This window comes from Hylobates moloch, unplaced genomic scaffold (assembly GCF_009828535.3).
Source record: "Hylobates moloch isolate HMO894 unplaced genomic scaffold, HMol_V3 SCAFFOLD_1, whole genome shotgun sequence".
NCBI lineage: Eukaryota > Metazoa > Chordata > Mammalia > Primates > Hylobatidae > Hylobates > Hylobates moloch.
The window spans coordinates 100140809-100163918 of NW_026652276.1; the positions used below are offsets into that span (position 1 = coordinate 100140809).

A 23110-nucleotide genomic window follows, 5' to 3' on the forward strand; every position below is an offset into this window, starting at 1 on the left:
TCGCTCTGTCGCCCAGGCTGGAGTGCGGTGGCGCGATCTCGGCTCACTGCAAGCTCCACCTCCCGGGTTCACGCCATTCTCCTGCCTTAGCCTCTCCGAGTAGCTGGGACTACAGGCGCCCGCCACCACGCCCGGCTAATTTTTTGTATTTTTAGTAGAGACGGGGTTTCACCGTGGTCTCGATCTCCTGACCTCGTGATCCGCCCGCCTCGGCCTCCCAAAATGCTGGGATTACAAGCGTGAGCCACCGCGCCCGGCCATTTTTTTGAATAGCAATGTCCAGTTTCCACTCCCAGAGATTCTGAATTAACTTATCTGAGGGACAGCTGAGATCTTACATGGGGCATAGTAGTAACTCCATAATTTGTGTTATAAAGTGCTTTTGGGTCCTCTTGTTTGCGCCTTATCTCATCCTAGCAGTAAGTGTTGGTATCTCCATTTTTGAAGCCAGAAAACTGAGACTTAGAGATGTTTCATGACATGTTTAGCTGGATGGTTAGTGACAGAGCCCTGCTTGGAACTCAAGTCTTCCACCCCATGGTCCAGAATTCCCTCCTTCCCTGCCCCACAGTGTCCAGGAAGTGGGGCTACCGCAGCCTTTGGTGGGAAGAACATCACAGATTTTGGGGGGAAGGCAAGGGGAACCATAGACAAAGGTAGATAAGGCAACTAATGTTTCATGATCAGGAGGAAAGAGGCAAGAGGAAGAGGGAAAAAACTGATCCAAGGCAAGGCGCGGTGGCTCACGCCTGTGATCCCAGCATTTTGGGAAGCTGAGGCAGGTGGGTCACTTGAGGCCAGAAGTTCGAGACCGGCCTGGCCAACATGGCAAGACCCTATCTCTACAAAATATTTTAAAAATTAGCTTGGCGTGATAGCATGCACCTGTACTCCCAGCTATTCAGGAAGCTGAGGCAGGAGGATCACTTGAGCCCAGGAGTTTGAGGCTGCAGTGAGCTGTGATCGTGCCACTGCACTGCAGCCTGGACAACAGAGCAAGAGACCCTGTCTCTAACAAAATAACGAAACAAAAAAAGTGAAAAAGCTGAACCAACTACTAAGGCTTGGAGGTTGGGGGCAGAACCCAAGGAGGGAAGCATGGTCTTAAAAAGGAAGTGGCTCCAGTTGCTCCTCCATGCTCAACTCAGCCTCTCCCTGCCCTCCCAGGTGTGTGAGCTGGACATCATCTTCAACTTTGAGAAGGCCTACTTCATCCTGGATGAGTTTTTGATGGGGGGGGACGTCCAGGACACCTCCAAGAAGAGTGTGCTGAAAGCCATCGAGCAGGCTGACCTACTGCAGGAGGTACGGGCCAGGGACAGTGAGGAGGAGGAGGAAGCGCACAGTGGCGGACAGGGTCCTCCCTCCCGTGGACGCCCTGCCTGCCCTGCCCACCATCGCCAAGGGGCCCCCCCTCCCTGTGGTATCTGACCCCCACCACGCCCAGCTCTCTAGCTTACCCTCAAGCCCTGACCCCACGGGGTGGGAGGTAGGGTGGCAGATAGCCCACCTGTGCACCCCTCGTTCCAAGCTCTGTCCTTCCCCCAAGCCCCCAGATGTCTCGTGGCCACCCAGTCTCCTTTGTCCAATTCTCTGAGCAAGGCTTAACGCCAAAGGGTTAAGGGTTTGCTCTGGAGTTAAGGGTTGCTTGGAGAATTGGAGAAGGGGCACCTGGTAGGTCATTCTTTTCTTCCCTGATTTCTTCCCCTACCCCTCTTTTTTTTTTTTTTTTGCTCTTTTCTTTTTTCTTTTCCTTTTTTTTTTTTTTTAACACACACATACTCCAAAGCCTCTGTGTCTCAGGAGGAAAAGGCTATGGGGTTTTGGGGGCTGGCAGAGGGCACCTGGATGTTGGTTCTCCCTGCTCCCCGGCGCCCCCACCCTCACCCCATTACTGCCTGCCCCCTCTCTGCTGTGCCATCACCGAGCCCTGGTGCAGGGAGATGAGTCACCGGAATCTGCAGTGATGAGCGAGCCCGGCCTGAGCTGGCTCTGAGGAGGGGGAGAGATAGGGGGCGAGGGGGGGCTCATCTCTGCAGTGGGAGAGAGGGCAGAACTGAACTTGCCACCTCACTGGTCGAGCTTCACCCTCCCACAGGCACGCACACGCACACACACACCCTGGTACACACACACATGCCCTGGCACACACACCCACCGTGTCACCAGAGTTGCACTCAGACCCTAATGACGCATCTCCCTGCAGCCTGGTTCACCTTCCCTCAGGGACCTGGCACTCACCTCCCACTGCCTTTCCCCACTCTGAAAAACAGGACCCAGTCAGCTGTACCCCCCCAGGGCCCCAGAAAGATCCCCCACCTCCTTGTCCCAGCTTCACTCCCTTTACCCCCAGGTGTCAAGGCGGGGCCCCTGCTTACCAAGGTCCTGGCTTTGGGTTCTCTGGGTGGTGACGGACTCAACCTGGACCCCACTGTTGGCTGGCTCTGGGGCTGGCCCTGGGAGGCTGGTGGGCGCCCCCTGAAGAGCTCGCTGGTCCGGCCTTGGGCTCACATTGGCTTCTCTCCCCCTCCCCCGTGTCTGTGCCTCCCCCGTCTGACTCTTCCTCGTGACTGCTGTCTTGCCCACCCTGTCGGCCTCTCCTGGTGTCTCTGCGTCACCCTCTGTCTGTCTGCCTTAGGAGGATGAGTCGCCGCGGAGTGTGCTGGAGGAGATGGGTTTGGCATAGCCCCTGCTGGGCCGGGGCGTGGCGATGGGGTCCTGGCAGCATGGCGGAATGGCTACTTCTCCTCTGCCCAGGGCCCTATTCTTGGTGGGACTCGGCTGCCCCTCCTCTGCTGCCTCACCTTCTTTCGGAGTGAGCTGTGGGCTCAGGCCCTTCAAACATTCCCTCCCTCCACCCCCTACCTCCACTTTCCCCTTTTCCCACTGAAGGTTTTAGAAGCTAGGAGGCAGGAAAATGTGACCCAGATGGGGGTGCTATTTGGCTTTTATTCCCTGCCTTTGCAGAACTGATGTCACCCCAGATGTCCTCCCCTCCCTAATAACTGTAAATATATAAATATGTCAGGTTAAAGGGAAAAGGTTTTCAGGGCACTTCTCTTCCTCTCTGTCCCATAACCTACCTCCACCCTCCCCCTAGCCAGCCAGGCAGCTTCTCTGCCTGGGAGGGGAGCCTGGCCCCCCTCTTTCTCCTTGGCTGCAGTGGGGCCTTTATCCAGTGCCAGGGAGGAACAACATAGTTAATTTTTTTCTAACCTTGCCACTTTGAGGGAAGGAAGGGTTGCGGGAAGGGCGAGCTTTATGGGACCCTGGTCCTGGCCCTGGCCCTCTTTCACTCCAGGTGTGGATGAGGCAGGAGCTGGGAGGGGCGGGGAGGGGGAAGTGTCTGCCTTTATTTCCTTTCTTCTGAAATAAAAGGAAAAGCATTTCTGGACTTTGCTGGCCTCGAGCTCTGTGAAGGAAGGCAGGGCTGCTGGCATCATCGGGAGGCCAAGGGGATCCTGCCAGCCTTGGGAAGAAACGGAGAGCACGCAGTTAAATGAGAATTCCAGATACACAACAAATCATTTTAGGGATAAATGTGTTCCATGCAGTGTTTGGGACACACTTAACTCTAAAACTGTATCTGTTGTGTCTCTGGAATTTCAAATTTCCGTTTCCTGTATTTTATCTGGCCACTCTACCTTAAACGGATTTTTATGCCCAATGCGTCTCCAAACAGGCTGCCCCCAACTCCCTGAGCTGCCTTTACGGAAGGAGGAACAACTCTTCAGGATGCGGGTCTGTTGTGGGGATTTCATTTACCCAGTTTAATTTGAATCAGTTCACAAGTACCTGTGATTAGAAAAGGCTTAAGATGGGAGGCCAAGGTGGGCAGGTAGCTTGAGCCCAGGAGTTCCAGACCAGCTGAGCAACCTGGCAAAACCCCATCCCTACAAAAAATGCAAAAATTAGCTGGGCGTGGTGGTGCACACCTGTAGTCCCAGCTATTCAGGAGGTTGAGGTAGGAGGATCACCTGAGCCCAAGAAGTCGAGGTTGCAGTGAGCTGTGATTGCACCACTGCACTCCAGCCTGGGCAATAGAGTGAGACCCTGTCTCAAAAAAAAAAAAAAAAGTTAAGAAGTGACTTTAGCCAGGGTGTCTCTGTGGCTGCCACCCCCTCCTCCCCGCATTTCTTGCAAAGTACCTAGGACCAGGAATTTAGGGAGCAGTGGAGGGAGATGGGTGGGTGAACACAGGAAACTCCGTAATGCGGCCCCAGAATCTTGGGAAAAAGGAGCCCACTGGCGCCCAGAGCTGTGGCACCTTCTGCGGTCGCCTTTTTCTTTTGAACCAGAGGTCGCTGGACTCATCGCAGACAATTGGCTCTTTTATTGCATTCCGCTGGGCCTCTCTCTGTCAAGCCCTGGGGAAAGATGACTTTACCACCATCCCCCAAGCTGGAAGTGGAATTTCGGGTTTCTTAATGGGTGCGAGCCATATTCTTCTCTAAAAACAGTTTCAGGACTTTCCCCACTTACCGCTCGCCTTAGTTTGGGGGCAGGAAGCAGGAGGAGATGGGGACTGTGGCTGGCGCTTCCCTCACCGCCCCTTGGGAAGGACCACACAGGCCCAAGGGGACGGGTGAATAACCGAGAACAAAGTCCTAATAAAATAGTCACTTTTATTTCTTAGCAAAACTATTTCCTCCGTGAGGGGTATTTACAACAGAGAAAGGAAAGAAGGGGTCAATTCACAGCGACTTGGAGAGGTTGGAGGGGCTCGTGGGAGGCCCGAAGGGCTGGAGACAGACACACTTCACACAATTAACTGGAACTGCTTTTTCCGGTTTCGGACAGGGACGTCCCCAGAGGGACTTGATGGGGCCGGGGCCCCGCGTGGGGAGGGAACTCGCACAAACCACCCGCCCTCTTGGGCTGGCCCCCGGTCACCCGCGGGTGAGCTCTGGGAGTTCGGGCTCTGGACCCGGGAGGGGGGTCTGGCAGGTCCCGACGCAGCCCGGGGACGGGGGCAGGGCCAAGGGGCAGGGCCGGGGCGCATGCAAACACCGAGCGGGAGCGGGCAACACGGAGGGGGGCGGCGGCGCGCGCGCGCGCGCGGCGGAGGCGCGCGGGGGCGGGGCCGGGGAGGGCGGTCACGGGCGCCGGAGCAGCACGTGCTCGATGTAATTCTCCAGCTCCTCCTGCTCCTGCAGCCGGCGCTCCTCCGCCTCCGCCTCCTCCTGCGCGCGCCGCGCCTGGGCCTCCCGGCCGGGATAGTGGCGCGAAGGCGGCAAGGCGTGGTGGTAGTGGCGGCGGCGCAAGGCCGAGGGCGGCTGCAGTGTCCGCGGCCGGATGTAGTTGGGGAAAGGGTGGTACGGCCCTGGCGGGTACACCTCGTCCTCCTCCCGATCCCAGGGCGGGAGCACCTCGTTCCAGTCCGGCAGCTCGTCTCGTGCGGGAGCGGGGACGGGGGGCGGGGGCTGCGGGGGGCGGGGGGGGGGGGGGGGGGGGGCGGGGGGGGGTGGCACGGGCTCGGGAGGGGCGTTCTTCTTCCGCTTCCGCTTCTCCTCCACCTCCTCGATGATGCTGACCACGTCGTCCGCTGGCAGGTGGAGTTTGGTGGACAGCTCAATGAGGCTGTCGATCGTCTGCGGGTCCATCTCCTCGTCGTCCTCCTCCTCCCCGCCCTCCTCTGCCCCCTCGGCCTCCTTCCGCCGGTGGCCCGGCGTCTCCTCCTGGGAGCGCTTGTCCTCGGCGCCGGCTTCCCCGTCCTCCTCCTCCGCGAACAGGAGCGCGTTCTGCCGCGCCCTCTCCGCCTCCTCCGCCTCTGCCTCCGCCTCCGCCGCCTCCTCATCCTCTTCCCCCACCCTCTCCTCCCCGCCGCGTCTCTCCTGCTCCGCCTCCTCCTCCTCCCTTGCACTCTCTCGCTCCTCCGCCGCCTCCTGCAGCCCCCGACCCCCGAGGCCGCGCTGCCGGGCCCCGCCCTGCAGCAAATACTGGAGCAGCAGGTCCGAGGCGAGGTCGGCCAGCCGCTCTTCCTGCGCCGCGGCCTGCCGCGTGGCCTCCGCCTGCCGCCGCCCGGCCTCCACCTGCGCCAGCCCTTGCTGGAGAAGGCGCTCGCCCGCCTCGGAGCCGCCCAGGAGTGCGCTCACCGGCCGGCGCGCCTTGGGGAACGGGGCGGCCAGGCCTTGGTACGCCTTGGACAGGGGTGCCAATGCCTCGCCTAGGTGTGTTTTGGGGGAGGACACTCCTTCCCCGAACTTGTGGGTTTCGGGAAGGGGCCCGCTGTCGGGCATACGCGCCTGGAATTGCGAGGGGGCCGGGGGTGGCAGGGGCGCGCGCTCCGGGACACGCGCCTGGAACTCTCCCCAGGAAGCGCGCCACACGCGCTCTGGCCCCGGGCTCTCCAGATTCACTCGGGTCAGCGTGTGCGTGCGGGTTTCCGTCTCTGCTGCCGCCGTCTCCTGCTGGCGCTTGGCGCTACTTGGACTGAAATCTCGCAGTTCCTGGAGCAGGGACGCTAGCGCCTCGAGCTCCTCGGAGGGATCGCTTGCCTCGGGCCCATTCTCCGGAGTCTGAGGGCGAGGCGGACCCGCGGGCTCCGGGCTCTCCGGCGCCGGGAGGCTGTGGGTCTGGCTGCGCACGGTCTCGGTCAGCAGAGCTTCAGCTGCTTCTTCCGCCGGCCCCTGCTGGGAGCCGCTTGGTGCCGGGGGCGAGGCGGGGCGGTCGAGTGCCTGCAGCAGCACCGCGGCCAGCGCCCGGGGATCCACGCCCTGGAAAAGCTCTCCCTCGTCCTGCGGCTCGGAATTCCGAGCGCCTCGGACCTCTGGGGCGCTGCCATCCTTTGGCCCGGGCACTGCGTCCCCGGCTACTGGCTCTTTATGCTCAGAGCTGAGAGGAGGAGGCTGCGCCTCAGGGCGACCCGGGGGTGCTGCCCCTAACCCGTTGATCAGCAGAAGGCAGAAGAGGGCGGAAGCCGACAATCTGAGGGCTTTCATGACCAAGGGGCTGCCGGAGACTGAAAAATAGAAGGGACCAAAAAAAGAGGATTTCTGTAAGAATTCCCCTCTCTAGGTATACGTTCCCTTCCCCCACCTTTCAGCAGGAAACCCGGGGCTTCCCTGATCCCCCAAATCTTACCCAGAAGAGGAACGTTTAGGAGCAAAGGGGGAAGATGTTGTGCCGATCTCTGGAGCCGTGTAAATAGGAAAATAACCCCCGAAGCCCTCGCTTACCCAGGGCCTCCTCGCCCCCTTCCCTGAGCCATCTCACTGCCATCGCCCACGTACTAAGCAGCAGCAATATGGGGGAAAAAAAAATCTCTGCTCCCTCCCCGTAGGACTCCCCGGATGGTGCGTGGGCGACTTCAGCAGCAAGAGAAAAAGCTGCGACTCCCCCGTTTACCGGGGACCCTTACCAGGGGGCTCCCTGCTGTGTTTGCAACACCCCCATCGAGAGGAGAGAAAACCCTCCCTCACGCCCACGGCTGGCTGCCGAGGGTTTGAGGGACGAACAGCGGAGTATTTACCAGCTGGTGTCACGACGCGAGAAGTGGAGAGGAGGGTCGGGGCAGGGTGGGGACAGGGGAAGATCGGGACGCGTCCGCCTCGGCTCCGAGCGGTGGCCGGGGTACGAGCGACGGTCGAGGTCTGGCGTCCCGTGGGCTGGGCTCAGCTGGGTCGGCGCAGCTCCGGGCGGCTCGCTCGCTCCGGCTTCAGCACGCTGGACAGCGCCCGCGCCTCCACCGCCTTATAAAGGGGAGCGCGCGGGGTCACGTGGGCGCGCCCCGCCCCATTGACGTCAATGTTCATTCATGGGGAAGCGGGCGGCCGCCCGGAGGAGGAAGGACGCCCGACGATTGGAGGGTGCCTGCCTCTCCTGGCCTGCGCCTGCGCGCTGGGGCCTTCGGCTGAAGGGGTGTGCGCTAGCGGAGCTCCGGGAAATGAATGAATGAATGAATGAATGAAATGCTGAAGCGGGCAGGGCGGGGGGCTATAAATGAATGAATGAAGGAGGGACGAGGAGAAAAGGATGAATGAATGAATGGGAGAATGAATGGAAGGGTGGATGCAGAGGCGCTGGAAGGCGGGAGGGTGGGTTGCAGAGCAACTTGGAGCTGCTGGATGGAGCCCGCGTTGCTGAGTGGAATAGAAAAAGGGTAGCCCCAGCGTCTGACTGGGCACCAGTGGGAGATCGATACTGGGGAGGGGAAGGATAAAGATTCAAGAGCCGAGCAGGGGGCCGGGCTCCCCATCCCGAGACCACGCGCCCAAGGACGGCGTGAACCTGAGCGCAGAGGGACAGATCTGCACGCCTGCGGGCGCTGTCCGCGGCTCCGCGGTGCGGGTGGCAGTCCCCTGACAGGGGCAGATGGGTGGATCTTGCGGTTTTGGTAATCCCATCGGGAAGGGTCCGAGTCGGAAGAGAAGGGGGAAAGAATGAGGATGTGTGTGCCTCTGGGTCGTGTCTGTTTCACGACCCGTGCTGTGTCTGGAGGAAAAGGTGTGCCTGTCCTTCTGTCCCCTGACTGTCGCTTGTGTCAAGGCCCCCCTCTGTGCCCCCTTCGGCCCATCTCTTCCCACCCTCCCCCAGTCGCTTTCCCTCCTGCCGCTCCCCTCCCCCAAGGACGTTTGGAGGGCGAGACCAGAGCAGGTGGGGAGGGGGTTGCGCAGGTGGGGGGGGGGGTGACTCAACTCCAGCTCTCTCCACTGCTTAAAGGGAAGGTTTGAACGCGATGGGAGGGGGACCTGCAACGTCAGAGATATCCCCTCTCTGCCACCAGCCCCTTCGACCGTATCTCCTGCCAGAGAGGTTGGGGCTGGGGGCTTGGACAGCTAGAGGTTCCGGGGGTGGGGGGCGATGACGCACAGATTTGCGCAAAGAGAATCCATCAGCGAGCTGGGTCCGGTGAAGGGAGACCAGCCGTGGGCGGGGGTGGGGGGGAAGGACGGAAATGGGGAGGGGGCAGGGGAGAGGAGAGGGTGGCAAGGGGGGCAGCCACTGCAGGAATGAAGGGGAGGGAGGGAGGAAGCCTGGAGGGGGCTGCGGTGCTGGCAGAGAGCGGTGCGGGGGCGTGGGCAGGGAAGGGGGGAATGACAATGACACACGCCAGGCACACACGAACTGCGGACACAGGGGTGCTCGTGGGCACACGCAGGGCACCCACACCCTGAGACTCTGGAAACCGAGGTCAGGGCTGTCTGTCAGGGGCTTAGAGACTCTTTCAGAAACGGTCCTCGCCCCCCTCCTCACCTCTTCCTGGCACTGACCCTCCTTCTAACCTCCCCCTCCCTACACACACACTCACGTGCTTTCTCTCTATAACCAGCAGTGGCTTCTCGCTTCCATCAGTGGCTCGACTTTCCCAGAAGAAAGCCCATCAGCTCTGCGGGGAAAGAAATGGGGAGGAGTGGAGAGGAAGAAAAGAGAGAAGAGATGGGGGCAGGGGAGGAGGAAGGAATGAAGGGATCTGGAACAGGTAGAAGGAGCAGGCTAAAGGAGGAAAAAAAAAAACTGAGAACCAAGGTGACAGTGGAGATTCCAAAGAAAGGAGGGAAAAGAGGGGATAGGAGACCCCGAGCCAATGCCTCCCATCCCCACGCACAGCCAACCACGGCCTCCCCTCCTTCCTCTCCCCGCCCCCCATCTCCCCTTCATCTTCCCAGCCTGGATACAGAGAGCAGTGGGATGGGGAGGGGGTCACGTTACCTTCCTGAGGAGGATGAATCAGAGAGAGATGGCTCAGACATCTGGAGAGGGGGAGGGGAAGCCATCCAAGAGAGAAGGGAGAGGGGAGGGAGGGAGCAAAGGGGGCTGACTGAGTGGCTGATGGGGATTAGAGACCAAGTTGCAAGATGAGAGGAGACAGGCACCTGGAGAAACTGTATTTGCCTGTGGGCTTGTGTATGCACACACGCCTGCGTGTACATGTACATGGCTTGTGCATGAGTGTTTATGTGTGTATGGAGATGAATGACATACATGGCCGGGGCGGGGAGAAAAAGGGAATGGGGGGAAGCAATTGTGTATTTAATCAGATCAAGAGTGGATGGGCATGGTAGTGTTTCCAGTTTAACTATGTGATATTCTATTCCAGTCTGTGTGGCTGTGTTTGTGTTTGCTTCCAGGTGTGGGTGTGTGTGTGCGCGCACGCGTGTGTGTGTGTTGGGGGGTTTTTATCTCTTCTGCATGCCTGTATGCCCATGCAGTTTGGAGTATTTGAGCACACCCAGTTCTGGGCATCCGCTGGTGTCCAAAAAGTGTGCCTGGCTTGGTACACAACAATGTGTGTGTAAGCACACACATGCCCCCACTCCACATCCCTCCCTTCCTCCACTTAAGCTCACAAGCGCAGGAGAGTTTCTCAGAAATCAGCATCCCCAAGGCTCCAGTCGTCCTGTGGTGAGGGAGCAGGGTGGATATGAATGCCTGGGGCACCAAAGGCTTGGAGATTCCGCAATCTGGGTCTTGACTCTGTCTGCATGGTCTCTGGACTCATTCTGTTTCTGCCTCTCTCCATCCCAGTTCCCTACCTGGGTCAGCTCATTCACACACTACCCCCCTCTACTGGGGGTGAGCTGTGCCCTTCATACCCTGCTGCCTGTAGGGGCTTCTGGACTGGGCACAGGTTCTTGGGATGGGGAAAGGAGGGAGACAGCAGAAAAAGAAAGACAACTGAAGAGATTGGGAGAGACAGAGTGCTGGGAAAGGCAGAGCCAATATGGGGACCTGGTTGGGGATGCCTGGTATTGGCTCTGACTTGTTTGTGTGAATCCATCATCTCTCTTTGTATTTGTTTCTGAATCTCCCTCCAATAGGGTAGCTGGAGAAGATGGGGTCCAGCATCGTAGGGTTCCAAGCTGAAGATATGGAAAACCAGGAGAGTGGGGAAGAGCACTGGGTCTTTTCCCTGAGAAGGTCTGGGAGAGAAAGAGAGAGCAGGGGCTTGGGGACCCCGAAGCTCACCGTTCCCCTCTTCTCCTCCCCCTCCCCCCAACCGGTGACTCACCTCTGCAGCCTTTAACTGCGTCAGCCATGGTGGAGGGGCAGGCAGGGAGGGGGCACTTTATGAGAGGGGAAGGGGTCTCCACTTTGAACTTACAGAAGATGCTGAAGGCCCCCTGAAAATTGCACCATTTAGAACATACTCTTGCCCTATGCCCTCCCAATCCGAGAGCTGGGGAGTCCTGGGGAAGGGACTGACGGGTGGGCTGGGGGCTACGGGAGGGTGTGGAATAATGAGTGATGGGAAGGGGGTGCCCACCCTGATTTTTAGTCCCAAGCTCCCATTCGCCCTCAGACCCCCACCCACTCCTGAGTGGGGGAGGGGAGACCCAGCAAGCGAGGGAGGGCAACGCCGCAGAGATGAGTCACCAAGAAAGAGAGAGAGAAAGAGACAGAGATGGGGAGAGACACGAAGAGAGAGCCACTGGAGAGACTAACACACACACACACACACTCAAATACACACACAGACACACACACACCATCAAGGTGGTATCCACCAAGAGAAAGAAAACCACTTCTGTCGTCCTGAACCAGCCTCCTTCAACTTCCACCTGTCACACACATAACACACTGTCCTACAGAATCACACTGAGATTCGGAGACACACCCACTTACACAAACACAATGTCACACCTAGCCTAGCAGTTACCCAGACCTAGGCTGCAGATGTGTGCAGGGCAATGGAGATGTGCTCTAAGTGTTCTCATCCATTCCTTTTACCAGGTGGAGGGAGGGGCGCCAAAACCCTCAAGGAATGCGACTTCAGAAATCCAAGACGCGGTTGCAGGGACTCACAGGCTGCGCTGTGCACACTCGACAATACACACAAGTCGCCTGCCTCCCCGTCCACACGTACATAGTAACATATCAAGCATCGTCCTCATCAAAAAAAAAAAAACAGAAAAAAAACCACTTGAGGTACCTGATTCTGGGGTACACCAGGCACGTTGTCCCGAATCCATCCCACCCAGACACCCCCTGACTCGTACACACATGTACAGAAACGCAGACACACAAAGACGCCCACGAACACACTCACACGGACGAAAACCACTTTGTGCTGCCTCGCCCGCGTCCGCGCACGTCCTGGCGCCCCCGTGTGTTACTTTGGGGGATCGCAGTCTCCGCCGATCCAGGGAAGGCTGGGGGTGGGCGGGGGCAGGCGGTGCTCCACCGGCTCTCTCCACCTCCTCCACCCACCACGGGTTGCCCACCTAGAAAAGGGGAAAGCGAGCCCGGCTGGCCACGGGCGAGTCTGCAACTGGGGGTTAGATGCCTGGATCCTGGCTGATGGAAGTTGGTCTTGGATGCCAAGTGGGACTTGGGAGAAGAACTCACAGAATTTGGGAAGCAGCCGACTCCCAGGTCCAGGGAAAAGCGAGGCCCAGGGCGAGTCAGGAGGCCGCGCTGCTGCCCACTTCGGTCCTGGGCAGCGGCTTCTTTCCTCCGCTTGGCAGGGGTGGGGTAGGGGAGCACAGCCAGCAGCCCTCCTCAGAACCCCTCTCCACCTCCCCCTTCTCCCCGGGAAGTCATTAGCCCCATTGCCACAAGGCTTAGAGATCCTCTGTGATACAGGCTGCTGAGAAAGGGGAAGATAATGTGTCTCATTTCTCCCCACTGGGAAGTGAAACAGACACAGAGAGTGGCCAAAAGGTCCATTTTATTGTCATACAATCGTGGTCACTGTGACAAGGAGGTGGCAGCCAAGGAGAGCAGCACAGTAGCAAAACCAGAGCTGGGGAAAGTGGCGAAGCGGCGGCTGCCCCCACCCCCCACCTTGTCCACATTCTTCCACCTGCTGGTGTCCACCTCTGCCCACATCTCGGATCCCATCCCTGGCGAACCCCTAACTCACTGCCAACATTCTCCTAGCACCTATGCATTGCCCAACAAGAAGCTCAAGCTAACATCATCACACAGAGTGAAGTTCTAGGTCATGCTTTAGGCTTGGGACACCCGGGTTCTATTCGCTGGGAGGCTCCTAGCTACTCTGAATGACTTACAAGTCACTTTGATCTTTCCCAGCCTTCTGTTTTCTCCCTCTGCCTTTGATGTGGGGAACCAGTATTGGAGACAGCGCTGTGCAGATGCAGCTGTTACTACTTGCAATTAAATAGAAGACTCTCAAAGTTCTAAAAGCATAAATGATCCAGAGGAAGGGAGTGGTGTCCAGAAATACCAGGAGGTGGGGATTCCAGTTGCACTAGAAGGCGGCCTGGTTGGAACCAGGAGACAGCCCGTATGCCAGGCTGAGGGACCTGCCCTCCACTGTGCCAAACTCTTCAGCTAGAACCACACCATCACCCCCCACCCCACGCTCGGGTGAGCTGGGGCACGGGGGATCCTGAGAAATAGCAACGTTGTGCAAAGCTGGAGGAAACCCCAGTGAGAGAGGCAGGCTCAGAAAGTGCATCACCAGGTGAACAAGGACCCAAATGGGGGAGCATTCTAAATATATTTCATTTTACAGTATCTCTCTCTCTCTCTCTCTCTCTCTGGATTGCACACTGGGCTGGTGATGGGAAGGAAAACAGGGACAGAAAAATGGGCACTGCGGTGTTAAGCGTTGTAGAGATCCAGAGAGGATGAGGATGAGGGGATAGAGAGAAGTGGGGAGAGCGCACTGATCTCTGGCACCAGAGGCTTGAGCAGGGGGAGGGGCTTGGAGTGGGGAGGGCAGGGCAGGGCCAGTTTTTAGGGCTTTAGAAAGGGCAGGAGGAAGAAAAGAAACGCGGATTGGGAGGCTGCGCTCGGGAACGAGGCTGGGCATCCCACACACTCCTGAGTGCTTCCACCCACGAGGGGGCAGAAGGGAGAAGCCAGGAAAGGGGGAGTTCACGCCCGGGGTGAGGTCATGGAGAGGGAAGGAAGGACTCTGAAGCCTGTGCGGGGACCAGTTCTTTGGGAAAAGAGAGGGTGGATAACAGCAGCTCAAGGCCCCCACCCCCACGCCCCACCCAATAGTCCGCAAGTTCAGGTCAGGGAATGGGCAATGGTGTTTGGGGGGAGCTAGAGGCAAGATAGTAAAGGGAAAAGGGACAGAGTGGGGGGACCTGCGCCGGTAAGGGCAGGAGGGCAGGAGTCAGAGGGGACTTCTCAGGAGACGCAGCGTCGGAAATGGCAGGAAAGAGGCTGGCTGGGGAAACTGCGGAAGGGGGCGGGTCTTTTTCCCCCTCTCCGCCAGAGGAGAGGCCTCAGATGTCGGCCTCCAGCAGGTACTGTTCAGTATAACCCTTCACCAGCTCCAGCCCCAGCCCGGCCTGGCAGAAGTCAGCCAGCTGTGACCACAGCTGGGGCTCCAGGAAGAGCTGGCACATGACGTTGAGGCCAGCGAGGAGCGGGGCCTGGCGCTGCAGGTGCCACAGCAGCTGGCTCTGCACCTGCGCGCCGTCGCTACCGAAGGCGTCGATGTTGAGATAGCGCCAAGTGCCGTCCCCTCCGTGCGGGATGGGGAAGGGGCGCGTGCACAGCGTGAGCACGCGCGGGCGCGCGCGGCTGTCCACGCGCCACTCCAGGCCCTTGGCCGCCAGCAGGCGCAGGTTGCTTTCGCTCGGCCGGTAGGGCTGCCAGTCTTGGATGATGGTCCCGCCCGGAAGCACGTCGCGCTGCACGGAGGGCGACAGCAGGAGGCGTGCCACGTCGCCGCCTGCCTCGGACACGGCCTCGGTGGGCAGCGGCGAGAAGGTGCCAGAGGTCCGCAGCGCCGCCAGCCGCGCGCCCAGCCCGGCCAGCAGCGCGGACGCGTTGAATCGGACCAAAAGGATGCCCTGCGGGGGGCACGAGTGAGCGCGGGGCGGGCGCGGCAGGGCTGGCGAGCCCGGCGCCTCTCGGCAGGCATCTTCACTCCCACGTTCACGCCCACGGGCTCCCACCTGGGTCCCTCTGGAGGAGCGATCGTGAGGGCTCCGGGCCGAGTGGGGTATGGGAAAGCCTGGGTTTCAAGGGTACCAGACAGGGACCAGGGGCACGGGCTCCCAATAAGTGGATCCCCAAGAAGAGGTGGGATCAGTATGGAGCAGCCAGGGAACCGAGGGCGCGGGTCCCTGGGTCTCCAGGGACGTGAAAGCCAGGGAGGCCGATCAGTCAGTAGGATTGGGGAGGCGCAGAGGGAGGACAAAGGCTCAGAGGAGAAGGCTTGGGTCCCTGAACAGAGGCAGGATCCTAGGGGAGGCAGGGTACCCGAAGTTGGGAAGTAAGGACTAGGGTTTCAGGCTGGGAGTCGGGAGTTTGACTTCCCCTGGGTCAAAGGGTGTGGTAAGGACTGGGAGTCCCAGGGCAAGGCTTATGGGCCGCGCCACTCGGTAAGGCCCAGAGAGAGAGAAAGCCCGTGTTCTGCTGGGGGTAGGGAGGGTCTCCCCGTATGCCCCAGCAGAGAGGCCCAGCCATCTGAGCTCCCCGTCCTTCTCACCTGCTTGGTGATTAGGCGGTATTTCTTCAGCTCCCGGGGGCCCAGCTGGTCATCCCGGGTGAGCCGTGCCACCTTGACCCCCGGGTGCTGTCGCTTGACCAGCTGCGAGCAGAAGCGCTGCAGCAGCCCGGCCACGCCCTTCCCGCGCTCCCAGGGCGCCACGCGCAGCCCCTCCACCAGCGCCGTCTCCCCGGCGTCGATCACGTTCACAGACTCCAGGGCGATCTGCGGACCGAGGCCGTTAGCGCGGGGCCCTCCCCGCCTCCGCCCCTGCCAGGGCTGTCGGCTCACTGGGCTCTCCTCTTCCCACACGCTGAGCACTCCGCGTCACCACCCGGGCACCAGGCCAGGCCTGGGGTGGCACGGCACTTGGGCCTCAGATTACAGAGCCGGCGGAACAGTCATTCGCGGGGGCTTCGTCCACCTTTTTTTTTTTTTTTTAATTTAGGACAGGGTCTCCTCACCCAGGCTGGAGCGCAGTGGTGGGATCACAGCTCACTGCAGCCTCAAACTCCTGGGATCATGCGATCCCCTCCACCCCCAATCCTTCCTAGTAGCTGGGACAACAGGCACGCACCCCTACTCTCGGCTTTTTATTTATTTATTTTTAGAGACAGGGGTCTCGCATGTTACCCAGACTGGTCTGGAACTCCTAGCCTCAAGTGATCCTCCTGCCTCGGCCTCCCAAAGAGCTGGGGTTACAGGCTTGAGTCGACGCGCCCGGCCCCTTCCACCTCTTGAGATACTCCAGCTCAGAGTGCGTCAAGTTCCGGACCGCTCGCCACGCCCCTTCATTAGCTCCTCCCCCGGGAGTTTGCCACGCCCCACTTCCTCTTAGCTCCTTCGCCAGCCCAACTCTAAGCTCTTCCTGCTCCCACCCCTAGCCTACCCTCTCTCTCCTGCTCCCCACCTTTTTTGCTTTTACCCCCAGAAACTCCTCCGGTGGATCCTCGAACTTTCAAACGCTCACCTGTCCCTCTGGTTCCTCTGCTTTAGGAGTCCTCCACCCCACCCTCACTGACATAGCCCCTGGATCCGCACTGCACGCCCTGCACTTTGGTCCCAAAGCAGGCTCTATTTCCTCAGCATCCGAACGAAGGCTGGGGAGAAGCTCTCATCCTCCTTTTCCTAAGATCCACGCACCCGCAGGTGGCTTCACCCCATGTCACCTGGGCCCTGCCCCCGGGCTCACCACGCCTCCGTTGCGCTTGGCCAGCACCACCGTGCGGTCGGGGTCCCGGAGCCAGCTGTGGTAGCGGCTAGGAAGGTAGTCCAGGCCGCCGTAGATGCCCCCCGAGATGGCCAGCACTTCCTCAAACTCCCGTTCCGTGGCCACCACGAAGTCCAATGGCTCGGCCTCAGCCTCAGGCCCCGATCCTGACCCAGGATCGGCCCCCGACAACTCTGCCTTGGCCTCAGGCCCTGACTCAGCCCCCAGGGGCTCAGCCTGAGCCTCAGGCCCCGATCCCGACCTGGGCTCGGCCTCCACCTCCTGTGGCCGGATTTCAGAGCTTGGCTGTGCATCTCGGGCAGTCTCCTTTTCCGGCTTAGGGCCCTCTGAGGTGGCTGTGCCACAGCTGGCTTCCAGCTTCATGACCCTGAAGAAAAAAGAGAATTCAGCACCTGGATCAGCCCCTTTGTTTCCACATCTGGGCCCCTGCACACAAACGGTCCTAATGCCCCTTCCTACACAAATACCCTTTCTTTTTCTTTTATTTATTTATTTATTTATTTATTTATTTATTTATTTTTTGAGACGGAATCTCGTTCTGCCGCCCAGGCTGGAGTGCAGTGGCGCGATCTCGGCTCACTGCAACCTCTGCCTTCTGGCTTCAAACTATTCTCCTGCCTTCACCTCCTGAGTTGCTGGGACTACAGGCACGTGCCACCATGCCTGGCTAATTTTTGTATTTTTAGTAGAGACGGAGTTTCACCATGTTGGCCAGGCTGATCTTGAATTCCTGACTTCAGGTGATCCTCCCACCTCAGCTTCCCAAAGTGCTAGGATTACAGGCGTGAGCCACCACATTGGCCCCTTTCTTCATTTCTTCTTATTATTTTTTTAATACAGATAGGGATCTCACTATGTTGCCCAGGCTGGTCTCGAACTCCTGGGATCGAGATCCTCCTACCTTGGCCTCCCAAAGTGCTGGGATTACAGGTGTGAGCCACTGTACCTGGCCCACACCCTTTCTTTTCTGCTGTCCACACAGACCCTGGGAGTAGAGGGCTCCCAGCTCCCTCCCTCTTCCCACCAGCTTCCAGAAATCTCAGCTCTACCCACTCCACTCTTATAGGATGCTCCCTAACAGTCAGAAACTTAGAACCCTGTGAGCTCCCCATAGACCAGCCCCAGATCCAGGGACCCAGGCAAAAGAAAAAAGGCACTTGGGGGTAGTTTAAAAAAAAAAAAAAAAAGGAAGCCCGGGCACAGAGACTCATGCCTATACTCCCAGCACTTTGGGAGGCCAAGGCAGGTGGATTGGTTGAGTCATGGAGTTTAAGAACAGCCTGGGCAATATAGTGAGTCTCTGTCTCTACAAAAAATACAAAAAATTAGCCTGGCATGGTGGTACAGTGGGCCTGTAGTCCCAGCTGCTCTGAGGCTGAAGTGGGAGGATCATTTGAGCCAAGGAGACAAGGTTGCAGTGAGCCGTGATCACACCACGGCACTCCAGCCTCTGTGACAGAGAGAGAACCTGTGTCAAAAAAAAAAAAAAAAAGAGGCACACTCCTTCAAGGATCCCATCATCTCTCTAAGACCTCTGCAAGGACAACATGAGAAAGAAACTCCCAGTGTCACCCCTCTGTCCACAAGAAAGTTCCCAGAGAACAGTGGAGGATTCACCCTCACCCCATTTCCTGCCACTACCAGCTACAATCCCAGCCAGGGCAAAGGGGGAAGGTGTAGACCCCAAATATACTCCATATTGCTGCCCCAGTTCCCCATCCCCCCACCTCCACCTCTTGACATACGCATTCATATATAAGCAAGATAGATAGCGCCACTAGAAAATGTCAAGCCAGCCTAGCACGGCGGCTCAGCCGAGGCGGGTAGATCACCTGAGGTCAGGAGTTCGAGACCAGCCTGGCCAGCATGATGAAAACCCATCTCTACCAAAAATACAAAAATTAGCCAAGCATGGTGGTGGACGCCTATAATCCCAGCTACTAGGGAGGCTGAGGCACAAGAGTCACTTGAACCCGGGAGGTGGAGGTTGTAGTGAGCCTGAGCCGAGGTTGAGCCACTGCACTCAGCCTGGGCAACAGAGTGAGAGTCTGTCTCAAGAAAAAGAAGGAGAAGGAGAAGAAGAAAGAAGAAAAGAAGAAGAAGAAGAAGAAGAAGAAGAAGAAGAAGAAGAAGAAGAAGAAGAAGAAGAAGAAGAAGAAGAAGAAGAAGAAGAAGAAGAAGAAGTAGTCAAGATATTCTTTCTAAGCCAGTCAACACCCCCCACCCCCGCCCCTTTCCTTCCTTCTGCCCCTCTTCCCCATAGGGAGACTTGAGCTCTGTCCACTCCAGGACTAGGAACCGTTTGAAAAGTGTTCTGTCGGAGCTCCACCAAAATGAAAGAGAAAGCCTCCTATCCAAGTCCCAGCAACTTCTATTTCTGGGCCTGTCTCTTCCAGATCAGCCAAATCAACCAATCAAATCCCCCCTCTCTCTTTCAGCCAATGATAATGCTCACCTCAGATAACCTACATTAAGCCTCATTAACCAACATCCCAAGGGCACACAGACCAGCTACTCTGTGGGGGTGATATTGACTTATTGACTGAACTGGACTTTTTTTTTTTTTTTTTTTTTACAAAAGTTTGACCTAGGTTTGGGGAAGGTTGACCAGCAGTGGGACCAAGGAGTGGTTTGCACTTCCAAGCCATACACAGAGCTTGCCTAAACGCGGTATGCTTGCTATACAAACCAAGCTTCCAGACAAGAGTCCCATCTCCCTCTTTGTTTTCTGATTCTTTCTCATCTGATTCCAACACCTGGAGATTACCTGGATATGGAGCCAGAATTATCAGAGGAGAGGAGGAAGCCAGGCTCAGAGGATTTAGATCCCCTGCTGGGGCCATTAGAGACCATCAGGTTCAACCCATTCTTTTCACAATCAAGGAGATTAAGAGCCTTGCCCGAGGTGACTCAGTCTGGGCAGAGCCAGGCTAAAAGTTAAGTTTCCTTGGCTTCCAGGCCAGGGGGGAAGACCTCTTATTATTATTGTTGTTGCTTTTTTGTTTATTTTATTTTATTCTTTTGAGTCAGGGTCTTGCTCTGTCATCCAGGCTGGAGTGCAATGGCATCATCATAGCTCACTGCAGCCTCAACCTCCTGGGCTCAAGCGATCCTCCCACCTTAGCCTCCTGAGTAGCTGGGACTACAGGCGTGTGCCACCACACCTGGCTACTTTTTAAAATGTTTAATTTTTTGTAGAGATGGAGGTCCCACTATTTTGCCCAGGCTGGTCTTGAACTCCTGGGATCAAGTGATCCTCCCACCTCCACTTCCCAAAGTGCTGGGATATTAGGTCTGAGCCACCATGCCCGGCCAAGATCTGTTTTCAGTGTATCTGGATCTCTGAACCCAGCCTGAACAGCAAGGAGGGGAACTACTGGGTCCTTGAACAGGAGTTGAAGGGCCCAGGTGGGATAAGCTGATGAAGAACCAGAGATGCGGTTGCTAGGAACTCCCTCACTGTCTGGCCCACACTGTCAGCAATCCCTATGCCAACACACAAGCCCCCATGCCTGGAACCAGCCCAAGCCCCAGACCTCTTGCACCATGCTCTGAGGACAATGGGTCCCAAAGAAGAGCAAGCTAGCTCCTGACTCCATCTGTAGCTCCAGGCAACATGAACCAGCTGTTCATGGGTCCCAGGAAAATGCAAGCTAGTGGTTCAGTGGTGCCTCCAGCAATACCCTCACTACCCCCAAAGGTGATAAGTTGTGAGCAACCGGTAGACTGGAACCCACCTGACTCCTTCAAGACATTTGGCTCCAGTCTCCTTCCCTTGCTTACAGTAGGGAGACCCTTTCCAAATGGTATTTCTACATCTCAGATAAGGTTGTCTGTGGTGGGAGTAAGGGTAGGGGTGGACGTGGGGAGTTCCCAGATTCACTGGGATGGAAGAACTTTCCAATGCATCCCCCATCTTTCAACCCAGGCACCACCTCTGCCCCTGTTCCCTTTTGGCGGACATGAACAAAGGTTCCCAGGTCCTTCAATCTTGGAGGAGGTGAGTAATAAAACAGGTCAGGGATTCCAGGCCAAGCCAAAGCTGTGGGCTGGCCTGTAACCCTTGCTTCGCATGCTGACCACTTCCTACCCTCCAGTCCAGCACCCTCCAGCCTGGCTCCATGGAACTCTTAACTCTCATCAGATGTCTAGGCAGAGGCGGAGGCAGCTGGTGAGTCCAGGGCACTGTTGGAAATGTAGTCCAGGTATCTCCCGGACCTCCTAAAAGAGGGACAGCATTTCTTGGCCAGGCGCGGTGGTTCATGCCTGTAATCCCAGCACTTTGGGAGGCCAAGGGAGGCGGATCATCTGAGGTCAGGGGTTCAAGACCAGCCTGAACAACATGGAGAAACTCTGTCTCTACTAAAACAAACAAACAAACAAACAAACAAAAAAACAAAAAGTAGCTGGGCATGCTGGTGCATTCCTGTAATCCCAGCTACTCAGGAGGCTGAGGCAGGAGAATCGCTTGAACCTGGGAGGCAGAGATTGTGGTGATCCCAGATCGCGCTATTGCACTCCAGCCTGGGCAACAAGAGTGAAATGCCGTCAAAAAAAAAAAAGAGAGAAAGAGGAACAGTACTTCTCTCTTCATCCCTATCCCCACATCCTTGGGGACATTCTTTAAATCTCATAAATATGAATGATCTCTTTGGGGAGGGGGTGATCGGAGTCATAGCTGGGCATGATCAGAGTCAGAGCTGGGAATGCTGGGAGCCCACCCACCCGCACCCCACTCCCACCACACCCCACACACCTGAAATATCGATGCCCCTGAGGCCGATGGCTTCTTGACACTGGGGGAGGGAGGAGAGGGAGGGAAGGGAGAGCCCAGTCGCTTGAGAGGCAGAGACAAAGAAGGCAGCTGCACAAAGCGCCCAAATATGAGAGCGAAAAGGACGGGAATGGAGGCAGAGAGCAGACAAAAGCGGACAGGAGATGCGGCCGCGGGGGACAGGCAGGGAGCGGGAGGAGGCTTCCACACCGAATCACAGACATGACACCTCGTGACTCCGGGCCCAGCAGATGAAAAAAAAAAAAATCCTAGCACGCACCCCTTCCCCTGGGACACTGTAAATAGAAAGGAGCGTGACACACCCCCTTCGCCCCGAGGTGTGGGGGGCGGGGATCCGTGGAGGAGAAGGGGTCAAGGGGAAAAGAAAGTCAGAAAAAAGGCTGTAAGAGGACAACCTTGGAAACAGAGACAGGGAAGAGGCGATGAAGTGGGGGCGGGAGGGAAGGCCTAGGGGGTGGGCAGAGGCAGAGGCCGGGGAAGATGGCCCAGCGAAGGGGGGTGGGGGGAGGGCCCCAGAGGGCCACAGTCGTGGAGGACGGGGCCTGTCTTGCAGGGTCTTCCCGAGTGAGGGTCTTCCCTCTGCGTCTATCCCGGATTGGGGGCTTGGGCTTGGGCGAGAGGGAGATTGCGAAGGGAGCGATCTGCTTGGCGGGGGTTCCCCTGGGCACGGGACCCTGGGGACAGGTGGGAGCAACATGGCAACAGAGGGGGGCGGGGGAGCGCTTCTGGACACCTGAAGCGCAGCCTCTGACTCAGTTTTCTGGGTACTCGGACTGGGAGGGGCTGGGCAGAAGGGGGCGCAACCGCTTGGTCCCCCTGCGAGGCGGTGGCCTTCTGCTGCCCCATTCTGCGGTGGAGGAGCACGCTAGCCCCCTCCCCAGTCCCCAGGCCCGGCCGCCCCCCTACCTCGCCAGAGCCGGAGCTGGAGCCAGGGCCGAGATGCCGCAAAGCCAAGCGGGGCTGGCGGCGGGCGCAGACACCGCCGGTGCCAAGAGAGAGGTCCCTTTGGAGCCCCCAAGAGTCAAAGGAGGATGACGCGCGGGGACTCGGCCGCGCTGTCGGAGCCCGACTCGAATGTCGAAGGTCAGCCCTGGGGCAGCGCCGCAGCTCCGTTGGCGACGCGGCCGGGCGCCCATCGGTTCAGGGGTTCGGGTGGCACGCGTGGCTCCCGCGGCGACGCTCCGGCGGCAGCTCCGAGGGGCGGAGACCCCGGCGACGCGGGAGAAACCCGGGACGGATCCGGAGCGGACTCGTGCCCTGCTGGCGGGGCCGGGGATCAGGGTGCGCCCTGGGCAGCTGGGTGGCCTCAAGCCCTACTAGCGAGACTCCGCCCTGTGTCCCGGCTGGGGAGTGGGACTGAGGATGGTGGTGTCTCGGGTTTTGGTGGTGGTGATGCTGGTGTTGCTGGCTTAGTTATCTCCCCACCCCACGCCCAGCACCTCTGTTCTCTGTCTGGGGGTCCCCCACTGCCCTGAAGTCCTTCTCCTCTAGGAGCCACCCCTCAATAGAATCTCCTCTCTCCATTATTAGAGCGGCTGGGAAGGGGACTCCAGCCTTCATCCCCGGAAACTGATAGAGGGAATCAGAAACCCTAGAACACGGGAAGGTGAAGAGATATCAAGAGACAGAAATTGAAAGGCTAAAAAGGGCAGAGCGAGGCCAAGACCTCTCCATCTTCTCACCACTGCGTGGGTGCCCGAGCACCCTGGTTCCCCGGGTGCACAAG

The 23110-nt window shown here is 58.3% G+C and overlaps 3 protein-coding genes across 6 annotated transcripts in view; 1 reads left to right on the top strand and 2 right to left on the bottom strand.

Moving 5' to 3' along the window:
- COL26A1 (collagen type XXVI alpha 1 chain) overlaps positions 1-23110 on the top strand; it is a 553406-nt gene that overhangs the window by 133210 nt on the left and 397086 nt on the right. The window lies entirely within an intron of this gene.
- VGF (VGF nerve growth factor inducible) lies at positions 4606-11890 on the bottom strand. 3 transcript variants are annotated; one of them, XM_032756107.2, is made up of 4 exons: positions 11873-11890; positions 9251-9328; positions 7472-7691; positions 4606-6961 (listed from the first exon to the last, which is right to left on the bottom strand). In XM_032756107.2, exon 4 carries the CDS (start codon positions 6939-6941, stop codon positions 5097-5099), a length of 1845 nt encoding a protein of 614 aa, XP_032611998.1. In that variant the 5' UTR covers positions 6942-6961; positions 7472-7691; positions 9251-9328; positions 11873-11890; the 3' UTR covers positions 4606-5096. The 3 variants fall into 3 exon arrangements, with proteins under 3 accessions (XP_032611998.1, XP_032612000.1, XP_032611999.1); XM_032756109.1 differs by lacking the exons at positions 7472-7691; positions 9251-9328; positions 11873-11890 and adding an exon at positions 7179-7200; XM_032756108.2 differs by lacking the exons at positions 7472-7691; positions 9251-9328; positions 11873-11890 and adding an exon at positions 7084-7154.
- NAT16 (N-acetyltransferase 16 (putative)) lies at positions 12594-22314 on the bottom strand. The gene is made up of 4 exons (XM_058443632.1): positions 22291-22314; positions 16551-16956; positions 15359-15583; positions 12594-14717 (listed from the first exon to the last, which is right to left on the bottom strand). Exons 2-4 carry the CDS (start codon positions 16950-16952, stop codon positions 14145-14147), a joined length of 1200 nt encoding a protein of 399 aa, XP_058299615.1. The 5' UTR covers positions 16953-16956; positions 22291-22314; the 3' UTR covers positions 12594-14144.